This window comes from Peromyscus maniculatus, chromosome 8, assembly GCF_049852395.1.
Source record: "Peromyscus maniculatus bairdii isolate BWxNUB_F1_BW_parent chromosome 8, HU_Pman_BW_mat_3.1, whole genome shotgun sequence".
In the NCBI taxonomy this organism is placed as follows: Eukaryota; Metazoa; Chordata; class Mammalia; order Rodentia; family Cricetidae; genus Peromyscus; species Peromyscus maniculatus.
In genome coordinates this window covers 53475430-53500643 of record NC_134859.1, presented here as the reverse complement: position 1 = coordinate 53500643, position 25214 = coordinate 53475430, and the positions used below count along the sequence as shown (strand labels likewise).

Here is a 25214-nt window from a genome sequence, read left to right as displayed (position 1 = left end):
ATCGTAGCTTCAAGCTGGGTGGTGGTGGCACTGGTCTTTAATCCCAGCGCTTGGGAGGTAGAAGCAGGAGGATCTCTGTGAGTTGGAGGCCAGCCTGGTCTACAGAGTGAGTTCCAGGCCAGCCAAGGATACATAAACCTCCAAAAAAAACCAAACCAAGCCCAAACAAACCAAAACAAACCAACCAACCAACCAACCAACCAACCAACCAACTAACCAACCAACCAACCAACCAACCAACCAACCAAAACAACAAACAAAAAGAAAATGAAAGTTGCCATGGCTTCAGAGAGGCAGTCTGGAGGAAGGGACTGGGTTGAGTTTGGTCTGAGGTTGATGGGCTGACTCTGTCCCTGAGTCTGCTAACTTGATGTCCTTGGGCAGGTCGCTCAATGTCATAGTGTTGTCACTTGTCCTCTTGGATTTCTGAAGTTCTCTGAAAACCAGCTTTGTCATAGTAACTACTGTAATCCTGGAGAAGGTGGAACACTGCTCGGCACCTCACAGGGCTGGTGGGAACTGATGTCCGAGAAGCGCCTCCACAGGGTCCGAGCCATAGTAAGGATCCAATATGCGATAGCTATTTTTATTACATGCTGAGTGTTATGTAAGATGAGGATAATTATGTCATCCCACACTGTTTATAGAAAGAACTCTGTCTTCTCAAAAGTAGTTTCAGAGTTCAATCTGCAGCTGGGAAAGGTGCCAAGGGCCATAGTACAAAGTCACCGCTGGCCACTGACTCCCCTTTTGGCTTAGTCCTCCCTAGGATCTGGCTGCCGTCCAGATGTGGGTCAAGTAAACAGGCTACTGTTGAACACAGATAAGTCAGATCCCCAGATGTAGGTCGGTGGGGGAAAAGAAAGGAAACCCACTCCTGGAATAGAGAACAAAGCTCTGGGTACCTGGGAGCGTAACAAGAGGGAAGTAAGCCAGGGCTTATCTGATGAGGGTGCCTGGGATGCTCATCAGAAAAGCTGATGTACCTTCAAGTTGTGATTAATAAGTACAGAGACACGAGGCAGAAGCTGTGGGAATGGCTGAGGTTTTGCTGGTGTGCGTTCTCAGACACGCTAATTTTTTTCTGTAAAACCAGAAAGCCGGCCGGGCGGTGGTAGCGCACACCTTTAATCCCAGCACTTGGGAGGCAGAGGCAGGCAGATCTCTGTGAGTTCGAGGCCAGCCTGGGCTACCAAGTGAGTTCCAGGAAAGGTGCAGAGCTACACAGAGAAACCCTGTCTGGAAAAACCAAAAAAAGAAAAAAACAAAAAAAACAAAAAAATAAAAAACCAGGAAGCCGGATTCTATTTACATTCCCTGAAGGATGGTCTCTGTACTGCCGGTGGCATGTGAAGGGATTTATATGGTATAGAGATGAACATTTGAAATCTTGATAGTTATGTGTTTCTTTTCTCCAATCAAAGGGCTCCGATTGCTGCCAGTTTTTTGGCTTTGTTGATGTGGCAGTTTAGGATGAGGAAAGGGTGGGTTTAAGTTCCTTTTTCAGACAGGTGCGTCAATTTAAAGACAGTATAGAAATGGCAAAGATTGTACAGGTGGTAAAATGGGAATGTCCAATGTGGGAGGCAGAATAATAACTCCTTAAAGATGTCAACGCCCTACTCCCCAGACCTGTATTGTGTACATCAAAAGGACTTAGCATATATTATGAAGGATCTTGAGATGGGAATGTGTGGACCCAGTGTAGTCTGAGGTCCTTAGAGGAGGGATGTAGGGGGTCCATACAGGCAATGATGAATGCAGCACATGGATGGCCCTAAGCCTATCCTGTGGCTTCTAGAGAAGCCAGGAGAGCCAAGGAACTGATTGTCCCCCTGGAACCAAAGAAGGAGCCAATACCTTGATTTATAAAATTTGGAATCTGTGACTTCCAGAAGTACAAGAGAATCAGTATGTGTTGTTTGAAGCCACCCAGTTTGAGGTCATCTGTTACCATAGCCACAGGAAATGAATACACTGGGTATTAAGAGGAACTTAAAGCGATACATTCTGCAAGTTCAGCGTTTCCCTAGGGCAGAGGAAGGGACATTGGTCACCTAATCCATCCGTCTATGAGGAGACTGGCCCAGTCATCATGTCTGGCAGTCTGGACGAATGTAGGGAGAGCCCTCCTTCCTACAAGGAGAATGCTTGGGTCGGTGACATAATGGGCCCTGACTCATGGACACTGTCAACAGCTGCCATTTAGTTCAACCAGCTCAATTCGTAGATGGAGAAACTGAGGCCTAGGAATGGGAGGTAACCCGAGCAAAGTCACCAGCAATGGAGCTGCTTAGGCCTGGATGAAAAAAAAAAATGGCTCAGTTCCCAAGACAGGGGTAAGGGGTGGCACCCTGCAGAGACATGCCTGGGTTCCCAAACGAGGGTGTGGAGCTGGTGAGGGGCGGGGCCTACACCTTCGGCCAGGGTGGATCATTCCACTCTTGGGTCATCTCTGTGTGGGCCTCGGAGTCTCATGTGCCTCCCTCTTCTATCTTTTAATCGGGGTTTCAGTAGCCGTTCTGTTAACACGTGACCTTTAGAAGATGGTTGAAACTGTGATGTGCTGGGGACCAGGGCTCCTCTGCTCATCCCGCCCCGAGTCTGAAGTGCTTCCCGGAGTTTCCCTGTGCTTGGCCTGCCCCCTCTGCGGGGACGCCCATTTCCCTTTTATGGAAGGGACATTCTTCTGCGGTGAATATGAAACCTGGGATGTTTCATTTCTGTAGCTAAGCACAGGGAATCAGAATTGCTTCTGTGGTATGAACACTCCTGAACAAACCAGATTCCTAGTTTTGAGCAGAAAATATTCTCCATATAATGCTTTTTTTTAATTTCCAGTACTTAGGAGGTAGAGGCAGGCAAATCTCTTTGAGTTCCAGGCTAGCCTGGTCTACATAGTGAGTCCTTATTTAAAAAAAAAAAAAAAAGAAGAAGAAGAACCGAAAGATTGCAGGGTGGAAATTTTACGTCTTTAGACCAAACATATGTAATTCCATACATATAAGGTAATGAGCTGCACATGCATCAGGTCGGACTAAATTAGGGAGCCATGGCAGAAGGGGGTGAATTCTTATGAGTCAAGCAATAGGGAAACTTCCCAAGGAAACTTCAGGACCATGAAGGCCCCCCCCCCCCCCCCCCCCCAGTTACCAGCTCAAAGGCTGCAGTTTGCTTTGTTTCTTTTGCTTTATTTTTGAGATAGGGACTTGTCTTGCGGCCCAGGCTGGCCTCAGTCTTCAGTCCTTAACCCATGGCTGCTTCGGTTACAAGTGTGAGCCAGCATACCTGGCTCAAAGGCTGTGTTAAAATAAAGGTCTAAGCCCACCAGTTTGAGAAACTGCAAAGAATATAGAGGAAATGAGCAAACTTCAAGTTTGGATGTGGTATTGTTGCATGAGAATGAAAAAATGACCCACTTAATATATTTTTGATCAAAATGCAGAAAGAGGCTGGGTGGTGGTGGCGCACGCCTTTAATCCCAGCACTCGGGAGGCAGAGCCAGGCGGATCTCTGTGAGTTCGAGGCCAGCCTGGGCTACCAAGTGAGTCCCAGGAAAGGCGCAAAGCTACACAGAGAAACCCTGTCTCGAAAAACCAAATTTAAAAAAAAATGCAGAAAGAAAGGAGAGAGAAAGAGATAGAGATAGATAGAGAGGGAGGGAGCGAGCTGTACTCATGTTCTGAAGATAACTACTCTTGATGTTTGATTGACATCCTTTGATGTCTACATTTCTAGACCTTTTTTCTAATGTACAATGTATGTTCTTCTATGTTAAAATGGAATCCTATACTGCTTTATTCATGTAGCTGAACATGGGGGACATTTTCATTGTTAATATTCTTCTGCAACAATACTGTGTTATTAACATTATCCAGCTTGCCTCCCATAGGATTCTATGTCACCAACCTTGCAGTCTAGCTTGTTTCGTTCCTTTCACTAAATATGTTGTGTGTATGAGAGTTTTGTCTGCATGTATGTCCAAGTACCACATACATGCAGTACTCATGGAACTCAGAAGGGGGTGTTGGGACCCCCGGAACTGGCGTTACAGATGTTTGTGAGCCAGCATGTGGGTGTGAGGGAACTGAACCTGGGTCCTCTTACAAGAGCGGCTAGGGCTCTTAACTGCTGGGCCATTTCTTCAGCCCCTGTCAACTGGTCCTTGTTCTCACTTTTTACTGTTTTATTAAATTATAAGAATCGTTTTTGTAAAACAAAGAAAAAAGAAAAGGCTAGAGTAGGAGAAGAGCAGCTGTGGAAACGAGTTGGGTCTTGAAAATATCTGAAGACCTTCCCTTCCGTCCACAAACATCCAGTGCCTCCCGATGCATGGCTGTTGCCCTAAATGCTGCTTTTCTTAAATGCAAAATATCGAAAAGCTAATTGTTCTCCCCAGTAAATATCACTGCCTGACATCCGAATGTGACTGCCGCACTTTCCAGTTCCCTTCTTCCCTTTCATTGTTAGAAAACCTGCAAGCACTCTGCTGGAGAGATGGCTCAGTGGTTAAGAGCACTGGCTGCTCTTCCAGAGGACCTGGGTTCAATCCCCAGCAACCACATGGTGGCTTACAACTGTCTGTAACCCTTGTTCCAGGGGATCCAGCACCCTCCCAGATATATATATATATATATATATATATATATATATATATATATATATATATATATATATATGCAGGCAAACCAACAATGTACATAACATACACACACACACACACACACACACACACACACACACACACACACACACGAAGCTGGGCATAATACATGCTCGGAATCCCAGTGATGATTTGTTTCAAAAATCCAAACCAATAAAAATAAAACCCAGAAAACCTCCAGGAGGAAAGGGACTTGCTTCTTTTGTTAGTTGCTTCCCCTGGGGCTAAGAACAGTGCTAGGCACTCAATAAATATTTGTTGAATGGCTGAATACGTAATCTCTGGGTGCCAGTAACTGACTCATCGGCTTACCCAGTGGTGGGAATTAGGCTGAGACTGTGATACAATCAGCGCAGGCTGGTTAGAAACATTCCATTTCTTTTCTTCCCTGTCGTTGCACAGTCTGGGTTGAGAGCAGGCAAGCAGGTGCCCGGCTTGTCTGTGTAAGGTATGTGAACAGACACCATTTTTTTTTTTCTCCAGGGACAGTCACAGTGTTTATGTAAATGTGATGTCAACAGCTCTTGGCGTTGCCAGGTGTTAACCAAATTAGCCATGAACAGTGTTGGCGATTCTTTCGTGGGCAGGCAGTTGCCACTCCAGGGTCTAGGCTGTGGTTGGAACCAGGGCTGAAGCCTGAAGCTTGGGAGCCTGGAGGCTCTGCAGCCGCGAAAGTCACACAGTCCCAGGTTGGGAAGAAGTTCAAAGCCAGGTAGGCGCCTGGGGAAGAAATCAGGACAGACTCCAGGAGTGATGGGTCGATGGTAGTACATCGGGTTCCACTAGGAAAAGATAAATGTCTGGGCAGGGATTCTCCCGAGGCCCTAGTTTATCTTCCCCGATAAGAAAGAGGGCTGGCTCTTCCCTCCCAGGGACCAGCGGGTCTGTGAGAGGAAGGTCTGTTGCAGCCCCGACCTCAATGTTCTTCCATAGTCTAGCCTCCAAGAGCCCCCTTCCAGCAAGGGACACTTGCAGACGTGCAGGGGGCATTCTCTGTCAGACGCAGTGGAAAGGGGAGCAGGAAGGAACTTTGGAACCCAGAACAACATATACTGAGTGCAGTGACAGATGCCTGTAGCCTCAGCCACTTGGGAAGCTGAGGCAGGAGGATCACTTGAGCTCAAGGTTTTTTTTTTTTTTGTTTGTTTGTGTTTTGTTTTTTTGGAGACAGGATTTCTTTGTGTAGTTTTGGTGCCTGTCCTGGATCTTGCTTTGTAGACCAGGCTGGCCTCGAAGTCACAGAGATTTGCCTGGCTCTGCCTCCCGAGTGCTGGGATTAAAGTCATGCGCTACGGCCACCCAGCTGAGCTCAGGTTTTTTTTTAAACCTTTTTTTCTTTTTAGATTTATTCATTTGATTTTGTATATACTGGTGTTTTGCCTGCATGTATATTTGTGTACCGTGTGTGTCCTCGGAAGTCAGAAGAGGGCATCAGACCTTCTGTAACTGGGGTTGCAGATGATGGTGAACTACGATAAGGTGCTGAGAAGGGAACCCAGGTCCTCTGCAAGAGCAACAAGTGTTGGCTCTTAAACATGGAGCCAGCTCTCCACTCTGGCACTCAGGAGTTTGAGGCCACCTTGGGCATCCCAGTAAGACTCTTGTCTCTTAAAAACAACAACAAAATCGAACAGACACACCACAGAGTAAATTCATCACCTCCCGCTGCCGCCTTCCTGCTGGCTTATGGACAGCTGGAGTTTGCAGGCAGAAGTCTGACGGAGGAGCTGAGGTTGGAGAGTGAGCTTCTTGGAGTAGCGTGTAGATATTGTCAGTTCGAGAAGGTACTGAGGCTGCAATAAAGACAAGTAACGGAACTTTCCTTCAGGAAATACCCCATGCACACTGTCTGCGGCTTTCCTTCTCTTCTTCCTTTTTACTTGGGGGGGGGGGCGCCTCACTATGTTGTCCAAGCTGTCCTCCAACAATCCTGTTACCTCAGCTTCCCAAGTAGCTGAGACCAGGCCTGTGCCACCATACCAGGATTAGAAGTGGGCATATTGGTATTAAATTCAACCAATTGTCTGTCATTCACAATCTTGGAAGAGGAAGTACATTGTCTGGTCAAAGGCTCTGGCATTCTGTAGGTAGTCATTCATCCCGCCATGTTTATTGAGTGTCTAATCCATGCCAGGAACTATGATGAAAAAATATAATATATTGCCCCCCCCCCTCCCCCGGAGCTGAGGACCGAACCCAGGGCCTTGCACTTGCTAGGCAAGTGCTCTACCACTGAGCTAAATCCCCAACCCCGTGATATATTTCTTTAGCTAAGACATCTGGATATATTTTTAACTTATTTAGTTTTATGGATCTTTTGTATCCTCTTGCTGAAAAGGTCTTGACAACTTAATGGAAGTAAAAAAAAATTCCATGGATATTATGTCCTGTTTTCACTCAGAAAGCAGGTTTTTCTGAGCCAGTGTTTTACTGTGTATCCCAGGCTGGCCTTGAACTCACCGCAGTCTTCCTGCTGTAGTCTCTTAGGCATGCAGGCATCATCACCACGCTTGGCTAGGGAGCACTTTCTGAGCTCTCTGTCCATCGGCGTAATGACTGTCTTCTCTGTTCGAATATAAACTCTAGGGGAGGGGTGGGAGGAGGGCATATTTTAAAGTTGAGTGTCTTGGACCAGCAATCACTAAACTCATGGTATATGGTTGTCAGGTTTTCTTCTCTATATAAAACCGATTCTTGTCTGAGAGCCCAGGTTTGTTGGATTCTGTTTTTCCTGAGACAGTCTCATGTAGTCTAGGCTGTCTTTGAACTCACTAAGTAGCTGTGTAGCTGAAATGGCCTTGTACTTCTAATCTTCCTGTTTCTACTTTTTTTTTTAAGTAATTGATTTATTTTTATTTTATGTGCATTGGTGTTTTGCCTGTGTGAGGATCCCCTGGAACTGGAGTTATAGACAGTTGTGAGTTGCCATGTAGGTGCTGGGGATTGAACCCGGGTCCTCTGGAAGAGCATTCAGTGCTCTTACCTCTAAGCCATCTCTCGAGCCCCCTGGTTCTACTTCTTGAGTGCTGGGATTACAGGCACACACCACCATACCTTGTCTGCACAGTGCTGGTGATGGAGCCCAGACTTCACGACTTCACACATGCCAGGCAAGCACCCTACCAACTGAGATACATCTGCAACTCCAACAATTTATTTTTATAACAGTAAAAAAAATAATATTACTATTGTCTTTTTTTTTTTTTTGAGACAGAGTCTCTATGTAGTCCTGGCTGTCCTGGAACTTGCTATATAGACCAGGCTGGCTTTGAAATTACAGAGACCCACCTGCCTTTGCCCAAGTGCTGGGATTGAAGCCAGAGGTACTTCAGTCCTATGCTACTGCTGTCTCAAATGACAAGAGTGTAGATGCTAAAGGTCAGGTTTAAAATGTGAATGAAGGTCAAGGCCTGAGCTATGACCTGAATCCTGGCTCCTCTGCAACCTGGCACCAGCTCATGAAGCCTTTTATACAGTTGAAAATCTCTGTGTTAGTTTTCAGGATTTGGAACATTTTCCAGAAAGTTCTGTTAGTCTTGCATTAGAGTTATAACTACCTAACCATCAATTCATTCTTTTATTTTTTTCCCTAAGCATGTTAAATGAGTGTTTTCCAAGTGCCTGGTGCTATGGGGATATTACAATAACTAACATGCCCTTACCTTGCTAGAACTTAGCGGGTATTTTTTGGGTGGTGGTGGCAGGGGGTGGATATCTCTATGACTAAAAAGCAGTATTTAAATTTTTTTAGTATTTATTATTATTATTATTATTATTATTATTATTATTATTTATTTTTGAGACAGGGTCTCACTAGGTAGCCTTGACTGGCCTGGAACTCACTATATAGACCAGGCTGGCATCTACCTCTTAAATGTTGGAATTGAAGGTGTGCAACATCAGGCCTGGCAATACTTATTTAAAATAATTTTTATATGTGTGTGCACGTGTATGTCTGTGTGTGTGTGTGTGTGTGTGTGTGTGTGTGTGTGTTTGTGTGTGTGTATGCCTGCGCGCTCACGCGATACAAGTGCTGAGAACAGAACTCAGGTCCTCTGGAAGGGCAGTGTGTACTTCACCGGTGAGGCCTCCTTTAGCCCACACTGGTTATGTGTTTATTTGTGAGTGTTGTCATGGCACATATGTTGAGGTCAGAAGACAACCTGAGCAGTTAGTTCTTTCCCTCTACCATGTGGTACCCAGGGATCAAGTCAGGTGGTCATACACCATAGCCTAGCAACTTTACCAGCTCAGCCATCTTGTTGGGCCCCAAAGGCAGTGCTTGTAAGTTTTCTTTTAACTATGTGGCACTCTATTTGTGTTTTGGATATCAGGGAGGGCTCCCTGGAGGAGGAAGCTTGTGAATGAACCTAAAGAAGGTAGAGAGAAAGGTGGCAGACCTAGCTTCGGAGGTAGTCACAGTGCACAAGGTGGTAGGAGTTGATAAGATGGTACTTGAGAGGAAGGGGACTGTCTTCCGGGGGTGTGTCTTAGTTACTATTCTAGTGCTGTGAAGGGACACCATGACCAAGGAAACCTATAGAAGGAAGCATTTAACTAGGGCTTTGCTTATAATTTTAGAGGGCTAGTCATGATTATCGTGGTGGGAAGTATGGTGGTAGGCAGGCATGGCCTTGGACAGAGCTTGCATCCTGGTCTGCAGGCAGGAGGCGGAGAGGAAGAGTAAGACTGGGTTGGCCTGGGCCTTTGAAACCTCAACACACCTCCTCCAACAAGCCCACAACCCCCAGCTCTTCCTAAACGAAGTCCACCATCTGGGGAGCAAACATAGAATATATGAGCCTAGGGGCCATTCTCATTCAAACCGCCACAGGAGGACACAGTGGTCAGTCTGCTCAGACTCAGGTGACCTGCAGGATGCAGACTGCTGGGGTGGGTTGGAGCTGCTCTGTGGGCTCTGATCACCAGACTGTAGTTCACCTTCATGGCAAAAGTAACAAGGAGACAAGTCAAGCTTTGAAGCAGGGATGCTCTGGATGCAGTGGAATTTTAGTGATACTGTTCTGTTAGCTATGGAGAGACTGCTAGGGTGGAACAAGATGTCAGTCAAGGGAGGGGTGGGAAGTACAGGCAAATAGGAGGCTTTGGACTGCGGGGAATGCAGGAGAAAGAAGTGGGAGAGGAAGGGACTTGAGTTTATAAAGGGAAAGTCGCTGGAGCATGGTGATCATATGAGTGAATTGTAAGCCAGTGAGGGGGACCATTAAGGTAGATTTGATGAAGGCTTTGTGCTTCAATGACTAGAACACGGCACAGTTGACAAACATGTAAATCATTCTAGAAATTTCAGTTGAAACAAAAGGAAGATCTGTTGGGGTTTAGGCATGAGAGACAGGTGGATATATGAGGCAGATCATTAGCAACTGAGTATTCCTCACTTGACCTCCTCATCTGTACCCTTAAGGATTACCAAAAAAAAAACAAAACAAAAACAAAAAACAAAAACAAACAAACAAACAAAAAAACCAAAAACCCAAAAAAAACCCAAAACAACAAAACAGCAACACCACCAACACCAACACCAGCACCATACTGATTAAAGGGATATAGAAAAATTAGTTCTCTCTCTCTCTGTGTGTGCTTTGTTTTTTTAAGTCAGGTGTTCTTATGTAATGGTTTAGGCTGGCCTGGAACGTTCCCAGATTACAGGCATGCACCAGCAAATCCAGTGAGCCTTTGATTTTGAGGTGTCTTATTTATGTTTTCCAAGACAAGGTTTCTCTATATAACAGTCATGGCTGCCCTGGAACTTACTCTGTAGACCAGGCTGACCTCGAACTGAGAGATCTGTCTGCCTCTGCCTCCCGAGTGCTGGGATTAAAAGTGTGCACCACCACTGCCTGGTGAGGTGTCTTATTTACTTGCTTTATTAAATATGTTCCATCTCCTCAAAGTTTTTGTAGCAGTTTTTTATGCACTGTATTATTGTGCTGGCTAGTCTTACGTCAACTTGGCACACTAGATTTAGAGTTATCTGAAAGAAGGGAACCTCAATTGAGGAAATGCCTCCATAAGATCTGGCTGTAAGGCATTTTCTTAATTAGTGATCATTGCAGGAGGATCCTGGATTCTATAAGAAAGCAGGCTGAGAAAGTCAGGGGGGAGAAGCCAGTAAGCAGCACCCTTCCATGGCCTCTGCTTCAGCTCCTGCCTCCAGGCTCCTGTCCTGTTTGAGTTCGATGATGAACAATGGAATAAATAAACCCTTTCTTCCTCAATTTTCTTTTTGGTCATGGTGTTTCATCACAGCAATGGTGACCCTGACTACGACAATTAACTTTTTTGAATATGTGATGGGCCAAAACCCAGCATTCTCTCTGAGTATGGGCTTGGTCCCAGATCTCCCCTCCGGTAGCTGATTACCCTCTACTTGTTTGAGGGGTGGAACTTGATCTCTGTTTCTTGTATTTTGGAGTTTGTAGCAGGGAAGATGTTGTGGTATTTATGCATGTTCTCAGAGATTAAGCTTTCTGGCTCAGTACAAGAAATACCTTGTACTGGAACCTATGCAAATCGCTTTGGAATGCTTTATCAAGGTAGAAGGGTATGACAGTCCTCGCTTTTTCTACCCTTACAAAGCTGGTTGTATAACTCGTGCTTCCTTGAGACTGACTGGCATAGTGGAAGAAGGTGGGGTAGTTTGCTGACTCTGGCCCTATCCCAGCCCCTGGGCTAATGAGGAAGATCAGAGCAGGGCCTTTGACTTTTGAGAACTCTGCCAAGCTAAGCCCATTCATTAAGGTGGGAATGACACACAGATATTGACAAACACCAGTCCTAGGGCCAGAGCAAATGGGAGGGGCAGCAGCCTGGGAGATGATGTCAATGTTTTCTGAACGGCCTGGCTTGCCATTAGGTGACTCAGTTTCTTAGCACCTCAGCCAGGAGGCAGGACAGAAGCTGAAGGCTTTATCTTTTCCTCTTCCGGGTGGAATGTTCATGTCTTGGCACCGGGTCTAGAGGAAAGCCTTCGTTAATCACTTCCCTGCCTGAGATCTGATTAGACGGAGCACAGCTTCAAGCAGGAAAGCAGAGCTCCAGTCTGAGTTTCAAAGCTGTTTTTAGGCGGGCCTGGAGAGCAGACCTATGAGTCTTAGGTTACAATATAGAAAATAGAGCTAATGATTCCAACCTCATAGGTTGTTGAGGGTTAAAGGGTAGTGTATGCAAAGCACTTAGCAGCGTGGTCTAGCCCAGTAAATGGTGTTATGTTTCCCTTGTCAGCACAGCAGTGGATAATAGTATGGTTTCTGAGTTTGAATTCTTGCTGTAGTTGAGCGACCTTGGGGCAACTTCATCTTGCTGCTTCTTTGTACAATGAGGGTAACATGGAGGGACTGGTACATCTGCCAGAACAAGCCGCACAGTGAATTCATAATCATGTTTTAAAAACCCTATAGACTTCACAGTCTAGTTCAAGGTGCTTCCGACCCCACTAATCCTCCTCTGCTCCTCATCGATCTGGGTTCTCCTTAAAAATCCATCTTGTACCTTTTTTGCTTATACTAAAAAGTGCAACTGGGCTTCTTGGGCTCCCCTTGCGGTACGTCTTAGGCTATGTTGTGTCTCCAACCTGAGAGCTGAAATTAGAATCACACTGAGCATGAGACAGCAAAAGTCCCTAAAATTGTTCCTTTTACCATTTAAGTTCCCACTCTGCGGACAGTTGCACATCCTTCCTGGCTTCTTTTGGAGCCAGTACTCCTTTATGCCTGCTTCCCTTCTTACTCCGGGGGACTACTACCCTCGACCACAGCACAGTTTCCAAAAAAAACCGCAGAGGGCTAACACCCACCCCTTTGCAGGGGCGTGGCGGGGGGGGGCGCCTGCGCAGGACTGTGTCGCCGGTCTGACGTCAGCGCGCCGGGCCTGGGTCGGCCCCGTGTGACGCCGGCCCTCCCACAGCTCCTCCCCGCGCCCTCGCGTCTCTGCGCATGCTCCCGACTCCGCCCCCGTGCGTCACAGAATGGCCTCCGACACCCTGGGAGCCCCTGACGTGTCGGGGAGGAGCCCGGTGCGGGGGTACGCGGAGTGGAGCTCAGGGCTGCGGAAGGGAGCCGAGCTGAACGGCTGGGCGGGCCTGGCCAGGCCAGCGGAGCGGAGACGTCGGCCGAGCGGCGGCGAACATGCGCTTTTGACACGTTGGCGGTGAGCCCCGAGCGAGGCAGCCCCTGGGGTCGGGGCGGGCGGGCGGCGCCGAGGCCTGCCCCCGGGGAGCCCGCCCGCCCGCTCGCCCGTCGGTCGGCTGTGTCTCAGGCCCCGCCGGGCCGGGGTGGGCTTGGGTTCCGGGGCGGCCGGTCCGGAGACAACTGATCCAACCGCTCTAACTGCCCCCCTCCTGACTGTCGGAGGTGTGGCCCACCCGGGGCACCTGCAGGAGGGCGAGTCCTGGGCTTCCCGAGGAGGGACGGAGGCCGGGACGTGGCACCGGGGGCCGAGGCGCTGACGGCTCCGAGGAGTGGCCCTGTTGGGGTGGCCGCGGCGCGCCCAGCTTCTCGCTCCACCCACCCCGGATTCCCTTGAGCCGCCAGGGTGGTTAGGAGCCGGGCTGGATTTTGGTTTCCCAGCGCCCCTTCCGTGGGAGGCGAGAGCGGGAGCAGCCCGCGTTGGCAGCGACTGGCAGTCTCGTGACTGCCCGCCCCGAACTGCTAATCACCCGCTTTGGAGTTGGGGAAAGTATCACCAACCGGCTCCGGTCGCTTGGGCTCGCCTCTTGTTTTTCTCTGGGAAACGACGAGGTAACTAACCCCTTAAGTTGAAGGCGAGGGAGGGGTCTTTTCATTATTACGGTCCATTCCTGTAGCGTTTGTAAACATTTGCTGTTGGCACTTGTGACGGATTCTGTAAGTCACTCTTGGCTGGATGGGGAAATTGAGTCCAGATACAGGGGCAATTAAGTGATTTTTTTTTTTTACTTGGATTCCATCAACTAGAGAGAAGCTTATCTTGGATCAGAGTTTACCTTTCTAGGCTCAGGGGTCCGGTTTCTGTTTTGCTTTTCCTTCTTCAGCCAGAAAGAGGCCAGAAATTGGGCTTGTCAAAGATAATACCAGAAGTTAGGAGATGACTTCTTTATTTTCGAGTAAATTGATTAAAAAAAAAAAAAAACAACCATTCGGTTATTACAAAACTGTTACCTGAAGCTTGCTCCTGAGTGGCTGGTTATTAGTCTGACGAGTTATGTTGCTTTTACCGCACTTGAGATAGATGGGGCAGTGTCTGCCCAATGAGAGAGTTGATAGTGTAAATAAAACTCAGCATGATGAAGCCCAGAAGCCGAAGGACACTGAGTTGGGGGTGTCTCTTCAGAATTGTTGCTAAAATCTTTATTTAGACTAGGAATGCATTAGAACAAAAAAAACTTTTAGCCCCAGTTAGAGATGGACCTAATCTCAATAGAAGTTGCTAAATCTGCATTGGCTCTGTTTTGAATTAGATAAGTTGAAGTTGAATACAGAGCATTTGAAACAAAAATAAACCTGAATATGCTTTCATGAGACCAACAAAACTTATTTTCATTTGTATTTTAAACCAGGCTAAAATAAATCTGAGGACTGAGGAGTAAAGTTAAAATTGTTTCTAGGCACTTCGTAAGGGAGAAAAGTTTTGATAGGACCTACTCCATTCTGCACATGTTAATAATCTAACATGTAAAATAGTTTTTCTTAGTGCTGTACAGAGTGTCTTTGCCAGTAAGGTGTGTTGGGTAGGCTGTTTAAAATCCAAGTGAGTTAATTGTCAGTTGTTAGACATCTGAAAGTCATACAGAGTTGTGATAATGTCTGAGGTAAAAGTTGTAATTTTGAGGCTCAAACTCCAGGTGAGACATAGCATTAAGGAAAGATTGAGCGGAGCAGAGAATACTTGTCTGTCTGCATTGCAGCTTCAGAAGATTGTAGATGGGCTGTTTGAGCAGTTTTTTAAAGCAGGGAAAAATGTGGCATTGGCTAACTTTGTGCAGCCTTAACTTTCTCCACTTACATAATCTCAAAGGACAGTGAGCACATCTTCCCAGAGTAACTGGAGGCACACTCCACACAGTCTCTGCAGTCTGAAACAGTTTTGGTATATCTGCAGTGGTAGCACATTTTGTTATCTATTTATCTGTCTGTCTGTCTGTCTGTCTGTCAGTCTGTCTATTATTTTTGTTTTTTGACACAGGGTTTTTTTGTTTTGTTTTGTTTTTGCTTTTTTTTTTTTTTTTTTTTTTTTTAGGTTTATCAAGACAGGGTTTCACTGGGTAGCTTTGGAGCCTGTCCTGGATCTCGCTCTGTAGCCCAGGCTGGCCTCGAACTCACAGAGATCCGCCTGCCTCTCCTTCCCAAATGCTGGGAATAAAGGCGTGTGCCACCACTGCCTGGCCTCCATTTTGCTATTTCTAAAGGACCCGATTTTTGGAAGGATAAAGTTGATGAATAGGTGTAGTGGGTTAAAGCTGGGTACTGCCAGGCAGGAAGTGACCAACACAGAGTGTGACTGGAGGGCAGGAGCCCCTGCTTGGTTTTAAATCCAGCTCATAAAGCGTATTCCAGGAGAGAAGTTTCAGGGATCTTTTTGTAATGAAATGCTTTTGAGGAATCATATGTGTTTTTAAATTTGGAAGTCTGTTTACTCTGTGGTCTAACTTTAGTCCATTCCTGGCCTACTAGTTTCTTATAATTGAATTAACATTTATGCCATGTTCACTATGCACCAGACTCTGTTCCAAGTGGTGTACAAATAGTAATTCAAACTTAAAAACATACCTCATTTTTCTGTTTTATAGGTGAGGAAGTGAGATACTGAGTAGTAGGATAATCTCACGGTCACCCAGATAGCGTGTAGTTTGGCTCTGCGCTTTTAAGCACTTTGTATGCTAATATTCTGTCTTATTTTTCTTTGTAAAATTAAAATTTCTTTGTAAAATTTGTGTGTGTGTGTGTGTGAATGTGGGTAGCTGCAGAGGCCAGCAGACGAGCTAGAGGTACAGGGGGTCGTGAGCTTCTTGATGTGGTTGCTGGGTACCAAATTCTAGTCCTCTGCAAGAGCAGCAAGTGCTCTTAACCACTGAACCATCTCTTCAGCCCCCTCTGACTTGTTCTTTTAAAAATAGATATATTTATTGTATTTAATGCTGTTTAGGTGTGTGTCTGCATGTGGGTATGTTCATGTGAATGCAGTGCCCACAGAGGTCTTGATTCCCTGGAGCTGGAGCTGTAGATGGTTGTGAGCCACCTGATGTGGGTGCTGGGTCCTAACTCTGGCCCTCTGGAAGAACAGCAAGTACTCTTAATCACAGCCATCTCATTCCCAGAATTTTTTTTAAATTTTTTTTTTTTTTTTTGAAAAAGTCTCATGTAGCCTAGGCTGAGCCTCAAGCTTGCCATAGCCAAGGATGACCTTAAACTTCTGATCCTCCTGCCTCCACCTACTGAAGGCTGGGATTACAGATGTGCTGTACCCTACTGCTTTATGCAGTGCTGGGATTGAACCCAGGGCTTCCTATGTGCTATGCTAGGCAAGTACTTTACCAGCTGAGCTGCATCATAACTCTCCTCTGACATCAAGAGATTAGATGGTCTTTTTGGTCTCTTCGAGACAGGGTTTCTCTCTGTAGTTTTAGAGCCTGTTCTGGATCTCGCTTTGTAGACCAGGCTGGCCTCGAACTCACGGAGATCCGCCTGTCTCTGCCTCCCGATTGCTGGGATTAAAGGTATGCGCCACCACCATTTGGCTTTGATTAGATGTTCTTAATTTGGTTTGTTTTTGTTCTGGATTAAATTCTTTTTTTTTTTTAAACAGTGTCTTGGTGTGTAGCTCTGGCTGACACGAACTTTGTGTAATTGAGGCTGGCCTCAAATTTGTGTTCTTCCTGTCTCTCTGGGTCCTCTTACCTCTTCAGTGCTGGAATTACAAGCTTACACTTCCACACCAGGTCTAATGATGATCATTAAATAAAAGAATTAAAAAAAATACTAGCATAGGTAACAGCATATCTTGAAGGGCCAAAAATAAGCTGTGAGATGAGCTTGTTGATTAGAAAAATCATGGTGAACATTCAGTTCACCTAAGATTTATCAAGAAAATTGAGAAGCACATGTGGAGTAAAAGCATTAGAAATTTTGCTAGAATTATTTGATGCTGAAGTACTGGGACAAAGATGATAGAACAGCTAATACTATATTTTCAAGAAGCTGTGTGCAAAGACTACTTAAAACCTGCGTCTTCAGGATTGAATCCCAGCACTTAGGAGGCAGAGTCGAGGAAGGTGGATCTCTGAGTTTGAGGACAGCTTGTTTTACTCAGGCCAGCCAGGGCTATCTAGTGAGACCCTGTCTCAAAAAGCAAAACAAACACCTTGAAGACAAAGCCACAAAACAAACCTGTGTCATCAGGGGACACCGAGAGGAAAAGTTGGTGGTTGTATTAAGACTACATCCTTTTGGACTGGGGAGGTGCTTAGTTGGTAATGTGCTTGCAAGGACTGAGTTCAGTTCTCAGAACCTATGTGAAAAATCCTATGTGGTCATGGGAGCTTGTAATCTCAGTGTGCTGTGTGTGTGTGTGTGTGTGTGTGTGTGTGTGTGTGTGTGTGTGTGTGTGTGTGTGTGTGTATGCGCGCGTGCGCGCATACACATGCACAGAAAGAAGTGGACCATTGGTGCTTGCTGGCTAGCCAGTAGAGCCTAATAGGTAAATTTTAGTCAGTACCAAAACCAACAAACCAACAAACAAAACTCAAAAAGTAGATAGCATTCATGAGGAATGACATCTGAGCTTGTACTCTGGCCTCTACATACATGCACACAAAGGCATGCAAATCTGCTTATAAACATACCCCACCCCCACCCCCACATGAACATACACAGAAGGACACAAAAATAATATAAAGGAATATATAACTTTAGACAATGATTCTGGATTGTACATTTTAAAAGAGCTGCTGGAAAGATTTTGAAAGTTTTTACTAGCGAGAACTGATAATTGATGCAGGAGAATATGTTTAATTCTATTTGAGTAGCATGTAGTGTATTCATATATCAAACATTACGTGGTAGTCTATTGATATGTACAACTTTTTATGTTTTCTGTGTAACCTAAGGAACTAGGAAAATAGTATGTCCCTACTTAAGACCAAATGCTGGAGACAAATGCATAGTTTAGAACATACGCAGAAGTGTAAACAGTGTTCTTCCCCAGGGACCATTGCTGAGCTGAATGCTCTTCAAAGCAGTAGCCACCAGTAGGTCCCTTTATATTGTATATCAGAGTTCAAACAACAAAAACAACCTCTACACAGAAAAGTGAATGGGCAAGTGAATAAAATTTATAGATAAAACTGATTCGGACCTTATTTGTAGAAAGATTGGTTCCACATTCAAACACCATACATTAAAATAAATGTTAGCTGTCCAGAAAGGCATTAGTAGCCACTAGAAATGCCCATGAGGACACTGGTCCTTGGTACACACAATCAGCAATAATATCAAATGCTGCATAGTAACAGAAGTATAGAAAACTCAAAGAAAATGTCCCTGCTGGTGAATAAAAAGTCAGTACTCAAACGTAACACTGGTTCAAAGATACGTGTAATCTAAGAGCAGTGTACAGTATGGCAGAAAAAAGAGAGGCCTGAAATGGCTGCTGAATAGGCTAAAATATTCACCTGGGGAACAGCAATACTAGGATATTATTATCCGTGTCTACCAAGATCAGACAGGGTGTAAAATGGAGAACACAGACTTACTTATTAAACCCTGGAAGCAACATACAAAACTTAGAACACATTCAAGGATGAAAATAGAAAGTTCGTTGATGTCTAGGGTTAATGGACTTATCCCAGTTGTTTAAAAATAATATGTAATCTATTGAGTTAAAAAATATAGATTTGTGGGCTGGAGAGATGGTTTAGTGGTTAAGAGCACTGACTGTTCTTCCAGAGGACCTGGGTTCAGTTCCCAGCACCTACATGACAGCTTACAACCATCTGCAACTCCAGTTCCAGGGAATCTGATGTCCTCTCTGGTCTCTGTCCCCCCCCCCCCCACCATGGTACACAGACCAAAAAATCCATACACAGGAAATAAAAATAAATAAGGCTCTAACAAAGATGAAAGAGATTAGATTTGAAATCATAAGTTAAAGGCAATCTTAAATTGTCTCTCTTCCAGAGGTAGGTAGGTAGAGGTGTGTGTGTGTGTGTGTGTGTGTGTGTGTGTGTGTGTGTGTGTGAGAGAGAGAGAGAGAGAGAGAGAGAGAGAGAGAGAGAGAGAGCGCCAGCCCAAAGCATTCAGTTACAGCTTTGCTAATTGACAAAAGAGTAAGCACTTGTACTTTGCACATTTAAACAGCTTTCTAGTCATAGTACCTATTATGTGTGATTTTTTTTTCCCCCTCCTTATTTTTAGAGCCATCTCAGTATTTGAGTCACTCTGGGCTATTGGCCTAGGCTTTACCATGGGACTTCATTGCAGTCTTGGGTTGGAGCTGCTATGTTCTTCAGCCTGTGCCTTCCAGGTCATTTATTTCATATTTCATAATAAGGAAGATCTTATTTATAACTGAGGAACTAACTCGAGAGATTAGCCTTTAATTCTCTTCATTGGTTTCTTGTGGAAGATAGTGTCAGCAACACAGTGGGACTTTGCTCCTTATGCCATCTCTGGTCTTTGTAACATTCTAAAAATCCATAATTTATTGGCTTTTATATTAGAAACTGGACATTTGAGCTCCCCATTGACACATGGTTGCCAGTATTGAAATAATTAATCTAAATTTGGGGTCAGGGTTGGATTTATTTGTTTGTTTATTATAATAGGGATGAAACCCAGGGCCGTATACATGCTAGCTAAATGCTCTACCACTGACCTATATTCCCAGCTCTAGGGAATATTTGTTCTCATTTTCATTTTTTTTTCCCCCGACACAGGGTTTCTCTGTGTAGTTTAGGTGCCTGTCCTGGATCTTGCTCTGTAGACCAGGCTGGTCTCAAACTCACAGAGATCTGCCTGGCTCTGCCTCCTGAGTGCTGGGATTAAAGGTGTGGGTCACCACGCCCGGCCTTATTTTCATTTTCATGATTTCATGTATATGAGTGTTTTGCCTGCATGCAGCACTAACATGCCTGGTACCCACAGAGACCAGAAGGAGGGCATTAAACCCCCTGGGACTGGAATCCTGGATGGTTGTGAGCTGCCATGTCGGTGCTAGGAATTGAACCCTGGTCCTCTGGAAGAGCAGCAAATGCTCTTAACTGTGGAGTGCTCTCTCTGGCCCTTGTTATATAGATTCAAATTTATCACAGTTTTTGGGACACTTTGGGAAAAGATCTTATGTACTGCATTAGAGGAGACAGGGATTGTTGCTTTAACTCTAGGTGCTACCACACATTTCCTGTAATTTTTGTCTTCATCTGGATTGTTAGGTTACCTAAGGAGACGTCAGTATTAACCCTGAGGAGTTTCTAACACCACAGGGCGATGCCTGTACCATAAATAATGAGTGCCTCTGACTGCTGAAGAGCCAGCCCCTCCTTATCCATAGACTACCAGAAGTCAGCCAGGGACCTATATTTGGGCAAATGAAGTGGGAATTTCTGGAACCTTGACAAAGGGACAGAATTAGAGAACCAATCAGTATTTATCAGTCAGTACACATACTTGAAATAGCCACCTAGTTTAGTCCACACCTTTATTAGATGAAACAAACAACTGAAGCCCTAAGATAGTAGGCAGTTTGTATAAGTAATTTAATGGCCGAATTGGAACCCTAGAACTCAGCCTCAGCAGGACTCCCAGCCATGTGTGGTTCTCAGATTAAAGTACTCTCATGCTCTAAAGACATCTCTAAGAATAAAGTGATACAGACAGATCTGTGCTAGTATAGGTGTAATCAGATTAGAGGATAGTGTAGTTGGTCAATAAATACATAAATAATTAGTGCTTAGTAATATCTTGTTAGTATTCGGTAAATGATTGGCGTATTAGGTGCCTTCTCTTAGCAATCTGTTGTACTCAGTGCCGTGAAGGAGTACAAGGTGTGCCAAGAATCTAGCCTTTGAAATGACTTTCAGGGTGATTGGCAGTTTAAGATACCTGGAAGATTTACTAATTAGATGTCAAGATACTAATAGATGATATGATTAGCAAAGACTTGGTTTAGGAAAAATTGGCACTGTGCATCAAAAGAATTAAACTTAGCATATAAAGTTATTTTTAGTTTTATTCCCACTAAACATCATTCTCATGCATTTGGAGTTCTGTAGGTGCTGTGGTCTGTGATTGGGTTATTGCTAAGCATCTAAGTGAACTGTTTAGATGAGCTCTGAGTTCTCTGCATTTCTAAGGCTTGTAGTTTGTTTTGGATTGTTCTTCAGTCTCTCCCCCACCCCCCCAGACAGGGTTTCTCTGTGTAGCTTTGTGCCTTTCCTGGATCTTGCTCTGTAGACCAGGCTGGCCTTGAACTCACAAAGATCCTCCTGGCTCTGCCTGTTCTTCAGTCCTTACTGGCTGGCGCACATTGTGGTTTAATTCAGTAGACATTACTGTGTATCTGCTATGTGGATGTGGTGCTGGGACAGAAGTAAAGAGGGGATTGTGGGAAAGATGTGGCAGGAATCTGGAATGGGCCAGTCATCTTGGTGTTTTTAATTTGTACTATGATCATTTGGGAATTTTAGGTAGTTGAAATGGCAAGAACAACTAACTAGGTCCCTCCTTCTGTGAATACCTTGGGGAAAACTGAGACGAAGATGATTCAGTTGGAGATGAGTGGACCTTTGGAGTAAAGTTGGATTGAGGGATGACTGAGGATGTTTCAGAAGTGTGATTTGAGAATGTGGGTCTTGCCTGATGTAGAGTTTCACTTGGCATGAAGGTTCTCAGCAGCTTTCTTCCCCTCCTCCTTCTCTCTTCCCTCTTTTCTCTCCCTCTCCACTTCGTTTTGAGACAGGGTCTCATGTAACCCAGGCTGGCTTTGAACTTTCTGTGTAGCTAAGGATGACCTCCTGCTTCCAGTTCTCAGTGCTGAGATTTCAGGTGTTGCCAGAGGTCAAACCCTAGGCAAGCACTTGAATAGCCGGGTCACACCCCTTTTATCCCCAGGGAAGCGTGGGGAGTGGCAGATTCTCTGATACTTGTTTGTTTCTGTTACTGGATTCCCTGAAGACCAGTTGGCCATACACTAACTGCTGGACTTGTAGGGTAATTCTGTGGTTAAATTATCTAGAACCCAGTGCTGTAGCTGAAAATGCCTCATTCCCTCTGATCCTGCTGATGTCATCTGCTGTCATGACCTCATCCACAATGTTGGTTGTCCTGAGTGAGGTAGGATGTGTGCTCATGTTTTAGAAAGTTCTGGCCACTCCTAGAACCTTGGAAACTACCAATTGCAGTATTATGCTTTCACTCACATCCTGGGTTCTTTGTCTTTAATGTCACAGGCTTTCTTGACCATGGATGGTGAAGATATACCAGATTTTTCAAGTTTAAAGGAAGAAACTGCTTATTGGAAGGAACTTTCCTTGAAGTATAAGCAAAGGTACTGTTGAAAAACTGTTAAAATAGGGGTGGGATTTGGAATATGCCATGCATAGCTTGCCCATGTTTTTTTCTTTTGGAGTACAAGGCTAAATTTAGAGCTTCAGATTTAGGATTGTGATTCCATAGTCAAACAATGTTTGTATTTAAATAGTATAAAACTACCACCAATTCAAACTAAAATGGCAGGAAGCTATGATTTCTTCTGATTGCCTGCCTCCTGTGACTTGTCACTGGGCTGTCTTTGGCCTTCTGTGTGTACTGGTACTCCCTCATCATTTGCTCATTTGAGATGCTTAAAACAGCCTTTAGTCTTTCCAGGCATGCATTATTAGTGTTGGGAGGCAGCTGAACTTCCAAGATATAGAGCATGTTATAAAATTGCTTTTATAAAATAATGTTTTATTTAGTTGGGAAGAAAATAGCTCTTTGGCCTCAAAACTTAATCTTAAATTTATATTATTTAATGAATCTTTCTTATATATATTTTTGAGATTTATTTGTTTTTATTTTATGTGTATGTATGTTTTGCCTGGATGTATGTCTGCACTATGTGCATGCCTGGTGACCATACAGACCAGAAGAGGGTGTTATATCCCCTGGGATGGAGTTAAAGATGATTGTGAGCTGCCATTTAGAAGCTAGGAATTGGAATCTAGTCCTCTGGAAGAGCAGCCAGTGCTCTTAACCACTGAGCCTTCTCTCCAGCTTTAAATCTTACTAAAACAATTAGACATTTTCCTCTCTTGATTGGCAGAGTTAACTAAGCTTTATCAGATCCCATTGTTCTTTCCTATGGTTGTAACAGGCCAAGGGGATGAAGATGCTCTGTGTCCAGCAGAGATTCTTCATTTGTTCTAATGTTACAGATTCCTCCAGAGGCAAGAAAGCCTGTAAACCCTTTCTTAAAATACGTTTAAATGCAGAAAATTAAGTAATGCCATTATAGAGCAAGCTAGTTACTGAAAACGTTATCTAAATGTTAAGCTAGTTTGTAGTATTAAGATAATGTATTAGTGCATTGAGTAAAAAAGATGGAGAAGCATAGTAAACTGCCCAGTTCTGAATTAGTGATAGGAGTGAGTGATGCTTAGATCTGCACCAGCCATTGTGGTTTGAGAGAATGTGTTGATGTCTGTTGACTAGAATTGAAACTAATGCCCAATTGAAGTTACTTAGTACAATACACACCCCTCCTCTTTCAGTTTATGGAGGAAGAAGCTTGCGAATCTGAGTTATGTAAATACTGCAATTACTGATTTATGTAGGTTTTTTGGGGGAGGGCGTATAACTACTTTTTACTGAATCCTGAATATATGTGGAGCAAGAAGTATAAGACATTTTCTTTACTGTTTCATATTTTATGAGAACATTAATTTTCAGTTAGAAATGACTGAATTGACATGTTGTATGAGAGGACTCAACTATTAACGTGTCTTTCCCACTTTGCATCTGCTTAGCTTCCAGGAAGCTCGGGATGAGCTAGTTGAATTCCAGGAAGGAAGCAGAGAATTAGAAGCAGAGTTGGAGGCACAGTTAGTACAGGCTGAGCAGAGAAACAGAGACCTGCAAGCTGATAACCAAAGACTGAAATACGAAGTGGAGGCACTAAAGGTACCGTGCAGAAGCTGCTTCCCTGGCTGTGCAGTTCTGTCCAGTGGACTGGCTTTCTTCAGATGAGAATGGAGGGCCAGCCGGGTGGCTTGGTGGGACAGGCACTTGTCACTCACCCGACAACCCCACGGGGTGGGAGAAGAGAAACTTTTCCTTCAGGTTGTTTCTGATCTTTACACGTGTGCGAAAGTGTACACATGCATGAAACTTAGTAATATTTAAAAAATGAGAAATGTATTGTTCAGTAGTACTGAAAGAAGCAAGCAACCAAAAAATACATATTTTTAAAAAGCCCAAGATAGACTTTTGAATTTTTTTAAAAAATAGAACCAAGAGGTGGTTCAGAGTTTAGAGTTCTCCTAGGAATGTTATGGCTGTCAGTTTTCTGCCTGTCATGGTCCTCACTATATTTTAGTTCCTGTATTTTCTAATGCTTCCTGATTATTTGTTTAGACAAATTGCTTGCCTTGTGTATTACCTTAAAATGATATTTATGACATGCACATTCCTTTTTTTTTTTTTTTTTGTATTGTTCCTCTTGAGTTTTGGGATTTAATTTGGGTTAGAAATTTTCCTTCAAAAAGGAGTTGTCAGGCCTTGGGGATGGGGTTTAGTGGTTGGTAGACTGCTTGTCTGGCATGTGCATGCCCTGAGTTCAGTTCTTCTCTTCATCAACTGCCTTAGAGGCTTAATAGAGTATCCCTCTTTCCCCCCTTGTTTTTTTTTTCCCTCAAGACAGGGTTTCCCTGTGTAGCCCTGATTGTCCTGGAACCTGCTCTGTAGCCCAGGCTGGTCTCAAACTCACAGAGATTCCCCCTGCCTCTGCCTCCTGAGTGCCAAGATGAAAGGCATGCGCCACCACTACCCCACTGTATTTCTTTTTTTAAAATAGAATATCTTTTTTATTCTTTGACCATTTCACATAAACAATGTATTATGATCACATCCACCACCAGCTTCCCTCTCCTGTCGCTCAGCTGCTCTCAACATGTTCTCTACCCCTTTCTTGTCCCTTTCCCCCCTGTAACCCACGGAGTGTAGTTGGTTCTGCCTGTTGTAATGCTAACTGATCTTGTTACCTTGCTCTTACATAGGTCTTATGGAACCCTAGCTGCAGTGATTGCAAGGGTCATGTTGTCCTGAAGACAGCCTTTTCAACATTTTCCAGAACTCCTTCTCACCTTTCAGCTCTTACATTCTTTGCACCACCTCTTCTGTGGTGTCCCCTGAGCCTCGGTGGTGGGGTAGGATGATGGTGTTGTTAGAGATGTCCTATTTAGGGCTGAGCATTCACTAGTCTGTTTCTTTGGCTAGTGTTGAAGGCAGTACTAATCTATGGGTATAAACAGATAGATGTATTGTTTAGCAAAAAAGCTATAAATAGGTTCCTTACTAGGGCC

General features: G+C 44.5%; 1 protein-coding gene and 1 long non-coding RNA gene across 7 annotated transcripts in view; one reads left to right on the top strand and one right to left on the bottom strand.

The window, feature by feature from the left end:
* The window catches only part of Ndel1 (nudE neurodevelopment protein 1 like 1), a 51018-nt gene that overhangs the window by 6491 nt on the left and 19313 nt on the right, over positions 1-25214 (top strand). For 2 of the 5 annotated variants that reach the window (XM_006973489.4, XM_006973490.4), the window contains exons 1-3: positions 12699-12832; positions 22104-22201; positions 23661-23814. In XM_006973489.4, coding sequence (XP_006973551.1) covers positions 22116-22201; positions 23661-23814 — 240 coding nt within the window. In that variant the 5' untranslated portion in view covers positions 12699-12832; positions 22104-22115. Of the gene's footprint in view, positions 1-4980; positions 5376-12698; positions 12833-13289; positions 13423-22103; positions 22202-23660; positions 23815-25214 lie in introns of those variants that run through there. The other 3 variants (XM_076542650.1, XM_015992355.3, XM_042282239.2) reach the window with 3 other exon arrangements.
* On the bottom strand, positions 11825-13445 carry LOC143266889 (uncharacterized). 2 transcript variants are annotated; one of them, XR_013041698.1, is made up of 2 exons: positions 13372-13445; positions 11825-12030 (listed from the first exon to the last, which is right to left on the bottom strand). It is a non-coding gene; the product is annotated as an uncharacterized LOC143266889 (long non-coding RNA). The 2 variants fall into 2 exon arrangements; XR_013041699.1 differs by lacking the exon at positions 13372-13445 and adding an exon at positions 12176-12265.